The following is a 13,215-nucleotide window of genomic DNA, read 5'->3' as shown; positions in this document are numbered from 1 at the left end:
AATGAAATTTGTTTATCCAAAGAACAATTTGGCGAAAAAAATATATTTCTGTGCATATTTATTATTCTTTATTATTTTATTTAATAATGGCAGAAAAGTTTTTGAATGATAAGGTATGCAATTATTTACATTATTTTAAAATATGTAATTTTACATGGAAAATACAAAAGTTTAGCAAAATTGTTTGAATATTTCAAAAAATTTAATTTTCAAAAAAGTCTTATATTTTTAGTCTTAATATAAAGTGAAACAATAGACATTCTCAATTATTATTAATTAACTGAGGAGATCTTGTACGTTTGAAGGCAGCAGGCATAATCTTACCTGTCTATGTAAAATCTTACCCTAATTATATTCCTCAGTAACCATTTGAAAACTTGTGAAACTACAACCTAATATGCAACACAAAACAGAACATTTAAAATGTCTATTAAAACATTTGCTGCTTGGAACTTTCAATTTTATTTGATAACTTTCTATTTGACTCTCTTTTTTTAAATAGTTCTATGCATTTTGCTTATGCGATGAAAGCCATTATGAAAATAAATTCAAAATAGAGCATGGAAACTTTTTCTTATGATTCGATTAAGATTGATTGGTGAATATAAAAAGTTCTGCTTTAAAATCATTCTTTGAAATAACATTTCATATTAATTATTACGTATTAGCATTTAATATCATTCAATAATTGTTAGAATTTAATAATTGCTATAACAACTTTTAACTTAGCTTAAATATCATATTTATATATTAAATATAATTGGTGCAAGCATCACATTGCGCATGAAGCTGATCGTTATGTTTTTAATGGTACAACGAATCTCTTTATCTCCAATTTGCATTCTAATTTATGCGAAATCTTTATAATTAACTTTGTAAAACGATTAATAATTTAAGCAAACGGTTAATAAGACACCGATTAAAAAGTTTATCCTTAAATTTAGCGTTATAATGGAGAAACAACTTTTTTAAACTGTTAATTTAGAAAATACGAGGTGCATCCAGGAAGTAAGTTTCCCGAATTTAAAAAAGAAAATGAACTCACACTTTCATGATCATATTTATTGGCAACAAGTACAGCAATGTTTAAGATATTTTTCAACATAGCCATCACCAGAATTGAGACGCTTGTAGTATCGTGAAATCAACTTTTGTATCCCTCTGTCGTAGAGCTGTGCCGCCTGTCAATGGAACCAGCGTGTAACAAACGTCTACTGTTACTGTGACCGTTACTGTGAAACACTGCGGAAAATGTGACTTGCCATTCAGAACAAGAGTCGTGGAATGTTCACTGCAGTTGTTCCGCTGCTCCATGACAAGGCTTGTACACATACGGCATGACGCACAGCAGCTGCTTTGACGGAATTTGGCTGGGAGTTGTTTGATCATCCACCCTACAGTCCAGATATCGCTCCCAGCTATTTTCACGTTTTCTTGCACCCCAAGAAATGTGAGCTCCTGTGAGCGTTTTGGCAACGACGAAAAGCTGAAGACATCTGTCACACGTTGGTTCCATTCACAGGCGTCACAGCTCTACGACAGAGGGATACAAAAGTTGATTTCCCGATACGACAAGTGTCTCAATTCTGGTGGTGGCTATGTTGAAAAATAGCTGAACTGTACTTGTTGCCAAGAAATATTTTCCTGAAAGTGCGAGTTCTTTTTTTTTATAAATTAGGGAAACTTACTTTCTGGATGCTCCTCGTAATCAAAATGAAAAATGTTATAATAGATGAGTAGAGCAAGAAAAATAAATATTACAGTCAATAAGGGATAAAAAAAAATATTTTATAGGGAAATAATACCTCTAAGTATTTTATTAATTTTTAAGCCAGCTAATTTTACAGGAAATATTACTGTAAAAATTTTAATATGCCATATTTAAAATACAAATTCATAAATTTTACGGTAAAGATAGATTTTACGGCAAAATGTACTGGCAACCTCAGTGCTGGTATTTTTTACCATAATAAGATCCGGAATTTTTTGCAGTACAATTACAGTAAAAAACACTCATCTTTTTCTTGTCAAAGAAGAGACAAGTTTGAAGTCCTCAATGAAAAAGTTTCTGAAAGTTGAGAATCACATATTTCTTAATCAGTTACCCCGTAGGCGATTTAATACACATTCGAAAGTAAGACTTTATGATTTAAGTAACAAGACATATACATCAACTTCAAAATAGTTTTATCTATATACCCAATATAGCAGTTATATATTACCCAATATTCTCCTTATAGCAGTTTAATCCACGCACCCAATTTTGCACTGTGTGTTTTTTAGAAAGTACAAATCTTTTTTATTCATTATATCCAGTATTTCGCTTATTTTTTCTTCGAATTAAAACTTTTTTCTATGGTTTCTTTTTTCCTTTAAGCGATATAATTTTCTTTCTTTTAAAGGAACATTTGATTTTGCATATTTTTAGTCAGCCTTTTTTTATTTAATTTAAAAAGTTCTGCTGTCCTTGTAACAGTTTCAAATTACTATGGGAAAAAAATTATTTTCTGCGAACTAAATAATAAGTAAAGCAAAATTGAAGCCATTTGTGACTTAAGTATGCTCTTAAATTCATACTTTTTCAATAATAAGGGAAATAGTTTTCACATTTAGCACAATTCTTTAAGAAAAATACATAATTTCAAAGTCATTTCTGTAACGTAAAATTCTAAAATCTTCAATTTGCTATAAATTGAAATACGTTTGACGTTATTTTAAAAATAAGCGTTTCTTAAAAACAAATCTTGTGCGATATTTAAGGAATATTTAATACAGAAACATTTTTATCAGGAATATTTTAAGTACATTTCACGGGAATCGGACATTTTTTAAGTTCGAACATTACGGTAAGATCCACGAATTTTTTAATTTGTTTTGAACCTGAGTTTGCACCTACATTTTGAATCTATAATGTAATTCATGCACTTTTTGTTGCGAGTGCTTATATGATCAAAAAAGAGATACACTGTAGCTATTTTGGATTTCACAAATGATAAATTATTACTAAATGAAATTCATAAATGTGCAGTTTACATTTTAAATCAGGACGAATAAAATTATACTATGAGTTCATTTTTACTCTTTGAATTGAATAACTGAAATTCATATAGCAATCATAAATAAAATTTCATCTGAGTATTTCAAATATACAAAAGTAATAGAATGTTGCACTATCTATTTTATTTCATTCAAAATTTTCAAGGTTTGTTTACATATCCTGTTTTCAATTGAATTTATTTGATAAACAGAGATCTTTGATCGCGTAGTTTTTTAATCATCAGCAGCAGGCATTTCACATGACATTTATTATTAATTTTGATAAGGAGGCATTTAAAAGCAGCTTGCAAAATCTTGAAAGCTTATCGTTTCATTCCCACTTCTTCAAACTATAACCATGAAGACTGGTCTGTTTCTTGCTGGTTTGTTAGCCGTTGCTTTGGCTGAAGTCATTCAGCTAAGTCCTCAGCAACAAGATGGTAATTCCTTTCCTTAATATAAATGTTTATTTTGCTATTCTTTAGAACTTTACAAAGCTTTTCCGTGATGTAAAATACATAGAGCAACAGTGAGTTCCTCTTAAAGTATGGAGAAAATTTGTATAAGAGGTTTTTTACTCTAAAAAATTAAGTTTACTCCAAAAACAATTGCTGTAAAATAGTTTGTTGTTCCAAATCTAAATCATTCTGAATTTTTAAAATATAGTAAAACGATTTCTAAAATCCATTTCTATATGATTGCTAAATCAAAGAGATTTGTTCGTTTCCTTTTTCAAAATGTTGAAATTAAAAAAAATAAAGAAACGTTTCATATTACAATATATTAAACTAAATAACATTTTTTTAAACTTGTGAGATATTAAAATAATAAATATATAAAAAAGTTATTTTTTCAGATATGCATAAAAAATTGATTTTGTTTTTAACTTGAGCCAATAAAAACAATATAAATATTATTTGTAAACTAAATTTTATTTTGAAGACTTTAAAACGTCATATAAAAATATATTTAAGTTTATTTCAAAGAACACTATTGCGTTATTAAGGGTAACACTATGAAAAAATAAAGCATTCACGCCACAGCCCGTTCTGGATGAGGGGGTCATGGAAGTTAAGGCTTTACGATTTCGTGACCAACGGTATGATTGTGGCAATGTGGTCAGTATTATATACAGGCAGTTTCTACTTCATTAACAAGCTGGTACCCAGACTTCTGAAGCTGGGTGAGCTTTAAGCCACCACTGAGGATCGATCCTCAGTTCTTCATGACGACAGTTTAGTGCCTTAACCACTGACTATCACTTTTAGTACCTCAACCACTGATCCAGTACTGCATTTAGTATTATTAGGTTTTAAGGAACATTTATGGAATTTTAGTTTCAGCTCAGATTATAGAAATTCATTTCAAATCATAGTTTATTTAAAGTATAAAGATTGATTTTTTATTTTTAAGCAAAACTATTTAACACAAATCTCAATTATTTCAATGGAAAATAGGATTGTTTATAAAAATAAGTTAAAATAAATTGCAATATTTTTTGTATCAAAAGGAAGTAATAGTTTTCTTTAAAAATTTAAACAGTGAAACTGTTTCAAAATTCAGATAATCGAAATTAATAATTTTAACTTCTTTTAACTTCTAAACTAATAATAATTTTCTTTACTTCTGTATTAATTCTCTTAAATTGAATTATTGGTTTGTACTGTTGGAAAAATAATCTAAACTCATATTCTCGATTAGGATCATCGTAAATTTGTAGTACGATTATCATTTATTCCAACCATGTGTATCATGGTTTGTATCATATTTTTTTATATTGATAATTAATATTAGTAAATAATATATTTAAACATATTTAACATTTAGCAGCAATGGATTTAAAAGTGCCTTACTTTTGGAGGAGCAAATAAGTCTGTAACATATTGTTTATAATTATTTATAAAGGATACAAATTGATTAATTTTATTTTATTTAACAACATATTGCTTCGAAATAATCCTAAAAAAAAATTATTGGATTCGAAATGCTTCAAAAAACTATTAATTGCTTAAATGATATGGAAATTTTAGTAAAACTAAAAGTTAATAATAAAGGAAGTATTATAATTTTTATCTATCGAGAAATTGAACACTATTATCTTGTTATCAGGTTTAAATAGGATTAATTTACTACATGCTTAATACTTTTTAACTATTAATTTTTGAACTGGAAAAAGTAACAGCCAAGTTAATTATATTGTTCTAAATTTCGAATAATTAATAATTCACCACAAAATGAATTCACAATAAAAAAATAACTCTTTAGGGCGCTTTCTAAAATGTATTTTGAATTCAACGTTTTTAATATTTTTTACACAATTGCTGGAATTCCATTTTAGATACAAAAGGAATTTTTGAAGATATTTCGAAATTGTCTAAGAAAATTCGGATAAATGTTTGGGAGCTATGTATGCTTGATTAATTGTTTTTTTAAAAAGATAAGTTAAAGATTTTACTAAAATTGCTGAGTTTGGCGAGTGAGCTTATAGGGATAAAAGTGATACTTAAGTAGATAATAAGATAAGGTGTTAAAAATACAATAATTAGTTTATTAAAAATAGTTCTTTTTAACTATTATAATGTATAGAGTGAAATGTATGTAAAATGGTTTGATGTAAGGAAAATGCATAGTGAAAGCAGATAAAGAAACATGCTTGCAGGACTTAAAAGTTGTGCAACTAAATATGCGTGATAATCCAAGCTGCTAATTTTGCCTGATAAAATGAGGTTAAATAACTACTGACTAATTTTTCAAAAATTTTCTCTTTTAGAGGCTAGATTGGCTATGCAAAACCCTGACTTGTACGATGGAGACATGGCTGGTATTGATGGACCTTTTGTAAGTATTTTTTCTTTTTTTGTGTAAAGCATAAGTTTTCCTAAGTAATCGCTATTTTATAATTATATTAATGATATCATATGTATGTTTTAAAAATAACTAAAAATTATAGTGATAAGTTTGCTATTTGAACAGAATTATTTTTTTGCATCTGTTTTACGTTTCGTATTGAGAAACGAAATTTTGCTTAGTATTAAAAAAAACGAAACAAATACACACTGAGAAAAAGTAACAGAAAGTCATTTAAGAATTATATCCAGTAAATATAAAACTCTTAGAAACCCCTCTAACAGCATGTTTCTTCATATTAAAAATAAACTCCCTTTCTCCCTGTTTTTCTAAGTTAAAATAGTGCTTTTAAGGATAATTTCTGTACAATTTTGCTCAAGAACTTGACGCTTGTAGAAATTGAATGAAGTTCATTGCTTGGTGAACTTATATCTTTTGAAATGGAAGAGATATCATTTAAACCCATAAATAAAAAAAATTGAAATTTTCTCACTCATACACGATATTTCGTTTTTACTAAGAGCCTCCTTTATGTCAAATATGTAATTTACTATATTATTTCAAATAAATAATCTAGATAAATAAGAATTCCTCTTACAGAATATTTAATTAATTTACGTTCAGTTAACCATGGAGGGTTAGACTTATGTAAGGTTGAAATCTTTTCGTTCATTTGCAACGACAATTTGATGGTTTCACGGATTCGAATTTAAAAGCAATAGTCTATAATGCTTATTAAAAAAATAATAAAAATTATATTTTAAAAATGGATATGAAACATTTTATAGTTAAATGCCCTTTCACTATAGGTCAATTTTGAAAATTGCATGGTTTTATGACGACTTTAAAAATAGCTTTTATCATTAACTATACGATATTTAGAGATAATATAACATTGTGGTCAAAAAAATATTTAAAGTATAACCATACTTGAGTGTAAAATATTTAGAATTATTAATAAATCCTTAGATTTTAAAAATGAAATTAAAATTTGTGCTTCATTTTCTTTTATTATCATAATATGTTTAGTTCATAAATTTGAAAATAACTACTAAAATAAGAAAATTTCAGAAACATAATTTACATCTATTTCACGAAACATTCGCTACACGAAATACGTAAAATAAGCCTTGTTATCTGCAAAAAATAATAAGCAATACTAGCTCATTTTAAATTAGTTTATGTTTATCACCTAAATTATTTTTTTTCTAGGATGCTGAACGTAATGCAATTGTTGGAAATCACTACAGGTGGCCAAATGCACGAGTACCCTACGTCATTGACTCTTCTTTGAGTAAGAATACAATTTTTATCTGAGGATGTTGTTTTAATTAAATTTAACTAGCTGACATTGCAACTGTATTTTTCCTAACTTTATATTTTAGTAAAAAAGTAGTTTCACGAACATTAGTTAGTTATAAATTATGAAAAACATGGCATTCGTATAACACAAACTGTTGTAGAGATTAAACAGAGTCGAATTTTCTTTGTTAGAAAAATTTTAAATCTTCATAAAATTAATACCTCTGTGTTTGCTATGTTTATAGTAAAATTATTAATAAAAATTATTAAGATGATTAAAAGTAATCAAATCTGAAATATGTCCTCTAATTGCCCAAAACACATTTCTGAATATTTTTATGTATAATATAATATCAAATATAAGAAAAAATGAATACCTTCCTAAAATATACTTTAGAAAAATCCGTACACCATAGATGAAAATATTTTCGGAAAAAAATAAATAATAATCATAAACTCATTCATTTTAAAAGCATTAAACCAATGCAGAGTATCATATGATATATAAAAATTTCTTGGTAATAATATCAAGTTTGAATAAGATGGCTCTTCATCTGATATTAGTAAGTTTTTTTTTTAAAAAAAGAAAACTTTGTGGCACATATAATTTAAAATTTTCCCTAAATATATGTGTGTCTTCGAATTGTAATATTTTTTAGGATATTTCACTGATTTGTACTCGAATCATGGTTTTGTTTTTAATGAAAGAAGAATATGACTTTTTAATTTTGTCATTATTAACAACACTTTGTCCTGCCTTTAAAAATGTGCTGTCCTAACGTTAGTTCCAGAATTATAATTGTCACTAAAAATAAGGCAAATTTATTTCTAGAATTAGTTCTATAATCTGCTTAAAAATTATAATTTTTTAACTTTATCAAATCTTTGTCCTATTAACTACAATTATTTGTCCCATCTTTTAAAATGCGTTGTCCTAAAATTAGTTCTAGATTCTTAAAAAAAATATTTATTATAAAATGCATGAATATACAACTCCTTAATTATCTTTTTAAGTAACAGCATAAAATTGGATTTAATAATGCCAAAAATCAATTAGTTTTGAATATAGTTTGAGTTATTATTTAAAACATAAATGAACTGCCAATAAGTTAAAAGTACACACTTTGCAATTTTGAATAGGAATAGTTTTCTGTTTAAAAATGTTCGGTTTTAATAAGAATTCTTTTTAGCTCCTTCAGATTTATAACTCTTTTGTAGCGTTTTAAAAATTAACTAAAGTAATTAAATAGCATTATATATTTTTATTTCAAGAGCTCTCCCCTTATTTACGCAATGGGAATTTCTTTCGAAGTGTATTACTTCTTCGTGCCTTGCTTTAGAGCTTTAGAGCTTCAGATATTGCGTATCACACTTTCTCAGAGTAGAATTTTCACAGAATTGTAGATCTTATTTTCAAAACTGAATAGTAATACAAATGTTTAGTAAATATAAAGAAAATTTGGATAGTTCAGAATCCTTGCTTTCCTTTTTTGCTGTGGTTTGAAATTTTCTATTTGACACTTTAAAAAAATGTTAAAAAACGAATTTATAATTGTTTTTATTTCATTTCTTCGCTTCTAAAAGGCAATGCACAAAATGTCATCAACCAAGGCTTTAATGATTACCACAAAAACACTTGCGTCCGATTCGTTCCAAGGTCAAACGAACAAAACTACATCAAGATATTTTCTGGACAAGGGTAAGCATATTTTTGATTGATTTCTATAATAAAAAAAGTACTTTTCTATAGGAAAGTAATAACTTGCATAACTTGATTTGAGGAATGAATTGAGATATCACGTCTTAGAAGAGTTTTCTACGCTCTTAAACATCATTAATTAATCGATTGTGATTGAAAATCATTAAATATTATTAGTAATTTAACTTCATAGTTAAACATTATTAGTGAACTTTGACTTATAAAGCTGTACGAATAAACTGCAGTCATAGTAAATTGCCTTACTGAACCATACTATCAAGCAAATTGTACATTATTGCATTATTCCTGATCAAGTTATATTTAGATGCATCCATTTCTACTATAAATTTTTTTACCTTAATATCAGAGTAATTATTTTTTAATCACAGAGATAACAGTGATTTTGCAGTAACTATTGATGTAAAAATTACGGTACATAAGATTTTTGTGCAATAAAGCACAGTTAAAAATTGATTTCATGGTAATAAGTAATGACACCCCGAGTGTCATTACTTTTCATGGTAATTTGATCCAAAAATTTTTACTAAGTAGTTTAAGAATGACAAAAATTTCTTACCTTAGAAATTTTTTAGTAAAGGTTCAGGATAATTGAGATTAAAGTACCAATAATACTGTTTTAAACTGAACTGGAATTTCTGAAACTGCATTAAGTGAATCATCGTCCAAAGTTTTCAAAACAAATACCGATATTGGAAATCTTTTCAATAATATGTCCTCAACAATTTGTATGTTTAAGCTTACAACTTAAATTTTACCACAAAATCCGAAACTTAAAATGTCCTCAAGCTAATTTTAGCATTCAAACATAAAATTCCCTTACTAATTTAAGACATATAAGCAAAAAAAACTCCTTTTTAATTGTTTTAGTCCCTGATGATAACATTAACCTCTTTTGGAGTTTATCTGGCAAGCAAACTGTTTTTTATAATTCTCATTTTTCAGGTCTTAATATTAAATATGACTAGATATGTGTTAGGGATTCTGTTTAAGCATTTCAGTATTTCAAAGGACTTTACTTATAACTATACCACAAACAAAGAAGGGGCAAAGAATGAAAAATACTTACACTAATCAAATTCGTGGTCTACACCGCACATGTTAAATGGTCACAAAGAACACATTCTAATGGAATTCATGTTTCGTTCTTTATCACGTTTAAATCAATAAACGCCGGAACAGCAGCGAGGCATTCCTTTGGAATTCTTGTCATTGGGGGTGATTCAATTTGGAAAGACAAAGCATACATATTTCTTAACGACAAAATTTATGCTTTCCTAATGCCAACAATGCTGAAAACGCATGACCACTACCAGGACATATATTTCTATGAACAAATGCTACTTTACGTATAAACGGATTATATTTAGTTTACCATTGAGATGTGGAACTGCATGTCGGGGGAAGGATACACACAATGGACATTCGAATCTTCATCATCATCATCATAGTTGGCCAGACAGCCCAATGTGAGCCAATGCCTTCCTCTGATGATTTCTCCATGACGACTTCCGATTTATCTTTGTTTTCTCCTAAGGATTTCGTAGCAAGAAAATTTTACAGGATAGAGGTGTCAACCCTATGCCCAACCCCCAACCTGGAGGACCAGTCCCCTGATATAATTCCCAGTGGCAGGGTACCCGGTTATGCCTCCAGACACTGGGTACCCATTTTAGTCGCCTTTTACAACATGCATGAGCTGCATTGGGACTATTCTTTTACACCCGGTCACCACACGGGTGACATTCGAATCTTAATAATTTTATATTCCACCCTCCTTTGTTTGTCATACACTTGTAAATAAACAGTTCATTGAAACTGAATGAATAAATTATGATAATAAAATAGGATAATTAGGATAATGAAATTTCCATATGTAATTTAAAAAGGTGCTATTCCTATGTGGGTAAAATCAATGGTGAACAAGCTGTATCTCTTGGAAATGGATGCTTGTACGCAGGAACAGTCGTCCACGAGTTGGGACACGCCCTTGGATTCTACCACGAGCAGAGCAGATCAGACAGAGATTCATATTTGATCATCTACCTTGAAAACGTCGCAGAAAGTGAGTATTTTACTTGTTTATATTATTCTTTAACAATTGTTTTTTTCTCTTCCATATGACCATTTTTTACCATGCCATTTTCCACTTCTTTTACCATATGACTTTTTTGCCATATGTTTAATGAAATACTTACTTTTTTTACGCAACATAATAAACGTGATAAAGGTATTTCTTAATATAGGGAAAAATAATATAAAATGCATTTTTTGTTACTACTTAAAATATAAGCGAGAGAGGAGTTCGTTTCAGAATAAATATAGACTTTTAAAAAAATTCACTACTTAACAAATTGTTATTCGAACATTTTTAATAGGATCAAGGGATAGAGCGGCAGAGTCCCAATGAGGTAGCCTGGGATCGATTCCCAATGATGGCTGATCGATACGAATTCTGTACTCGGATTGCATCGAGTACAGTGCTGACGTAATACATCATCAGCGGTATTAGGATTACTGGTTAGAGACGCCTTGATGCCAAGCTAACCGTGAGAAGTTTGCGTGGACTTCCTCTGCATGTAACGCAAATGTGGATTAGTTCTATCAAAATGTCCTCAACAAACTTAAATTTCTCTTAATACTTGATTTTGGAGTTCCCTTTTCCTCTAGTAGTCGTAAACTAAAAATTGGGTCAGCAGTTTAACGACGGTTATAAAATAAAATATCTTCCATGCATTGCTAATTTTTAATTTAAGCCATCATATTGTAAATAAGTTTTTCTGATAGAATTGCTCAATAATTGTGCAAGCATTTTTATTGTAAACCGAAAATACTTTGAATGAGATGATAAAAGATATTTAACTCCCTTGATGAATAAAATTATCTTACCGTAAAACATTAGAAAGAAAAATGTGTAATGTATCCAATTTTGAAATTTCATAAATTTTAGAATAGCGATGAATCTAATGTTTTCTTTTACTTTATTACACAGAAATGAGATTTAACTTCAACAAGCTTTCACCCCACCAAAATGTCTTGTACAATACTTTTGACTACAACTCCATCATGATTTACGGCAACAAATCTTTCTCCACAAACGGAAAAGACACCATGGTGGCCAGAAATGGACAGAGATTGTCTGACCCTTACAACAAGCAAGGAATGACCAGAAATGACATCGAAAGAGTCAACAAAATGTACAATTGTTAAGAAACTTTACAATTGCTTCAATGCTGTGACTAATAAATTATAAAGGGAATGATTTTTTTCATTTCATTTTTTTAATTTACCATTCTATTTCTCCAAAATTAATTTTAAGAATGCTGTATAATTAAGAGTAAAGTTGGAAAAGAAATATAAATCAAGAATTTTACAGATAATTTAAAATTTACTATCCAATGTCACTTTTACAGATATCTTAAATGATTAATTAAATAACTTTCTATAATTCCATGAAGAATTTGTTTTACATAGTATGTAATTTAAATACTTAAATTCAGTATACGCATGCTTACTTTATTCATAATTTATGTCCATATACTGAGAACATAGACGTTTTTGTTTAAACATCTATAACATGTTTTACATGTATGAGATATTTTTATTTAAGCAATTTTTTGACAAAGTTTCTCATAAGCAATTTGACGTTAGGACAATGAAAAGTAATGTTTCCACATATTTAAAAAATGAACTTCCAATAATTAAACCTGTTACGAATTCTTAGAATTTTTATTTTACATTACAGTTATAGATTTTAGATTCAAAAATTATGTTCGGCTTTTAATGAATAAGTAGACGTTTTTGTTTCAAAAACAAAACATAAACTAAGGATTCAGCGATGATTATATCAATATTTTTATGATAGACTAAGTAGTAGACTAATAAGCTTTTACTATAACAAAAAGTTGTTAACATCAATTTTAATTTCTATTTAAGGTTTTTTTTCTTATTATTATTCTTTTTATTTCTTCTTATTATTTATTTCACATATTTATTTATAGTTATAATTAGCAATTTTATATACATTTTTTCTTGGCAATTAACTATTATTATTATGATCAGGTTTTCTTAGCATTTAAAAGTAACTTTCTTGTCTTATTTGTAGTATCTAGGTACAATTTTTTAAACTTTATACTTAAACAGAACTGCTAAAACACAATCGAAACAGTTAAAATGGAAAATCATGTGGAAATGGAAATTCATTCATTCTTAGAGCAAATAAATAAAATGATAATAAAATGTTAATAAAAGGATAATAAATACAATGTCTCTAGCCACTGAATAAAGTAATAATTTAGAAACGTATGTTCAGC

The 13,215-nt window shown here is 28.1% G+C and overlaps 1 protein-coding gene across 1 annotated transcript; it reads left to right on the top strand.

Annotated features, from left to right (window-relative positions):
* The first annotated feature begins 3,372 nt into the window (after window positions 1-3,372).
* On the top strand, window positions 3,373-12,164 carry LOC107446537 (astacin-like metalloprotease toxin 5). The gene is made up of 6 exons (XM_016061213.4): window positions 3,373-3,476; window positions 5,807-5,874; window positions 7,096-7,177; window positions 8,770-8,884; window positions 10,792-10,967; window positions 11,895-12,164. Exons 1-6 carry the CDS (start codon window positions 3,395-3,397, stop codon window positions 12,110-12,112), a joined length of 741 nt encoding a protein of 246 aa, XP_015916699.3. The 5' UTR covers window positions 3,373-3,394; the 3' UTR covers window positions 12,113-12,164.
* Window positions 12,165-13,215: the final 1,051 nt, after the last annotated feature.

This window comes from Parasteatoda tepidariorum, chromosome 7, assembly GCF_982258835.1.
Source record: "Parasteatoda tepidariorum strain Cologne lab strain chromosome 7, Ptep-v5.0, whole genome shotgun sequence".
Classification (NCBI taxonomy): Eukaryota; Metazoa; Arthropoda; class Arachnida; order Araneae; family Theridiidae; genus Parasteatoda; species Parasteatoda tepidariorum.
The sequence above is the reverse complement of the archived record's forward strand: the minus strand, read 5'-3'. Positions and strand labels throughout refer to the sequence as shown.

Coding starts and splice junctions, on each gene's coding strand:
- LOC107446537 (XM_016061213.4), top strand. CDS start 3,395: ATGAAGACTGGTCTGTTTCTTGCTGGTTTGTTAGCCGTTGCTTTGGCT. Junction 5,875..7,095: donor CTGGTATTGATGGACCTTTT/GTAAGTATTTTT, acceptor TTTTTTTTCTAG/GATGCTGAACGTAATGCAAT. Junction 10,968..11,894: donor CCTTGAAAACGTCGCAGAAA/GTGAGTATTTTA, acceptor TTTATTACACAG/AAATGAGATTTAACTTCAAC.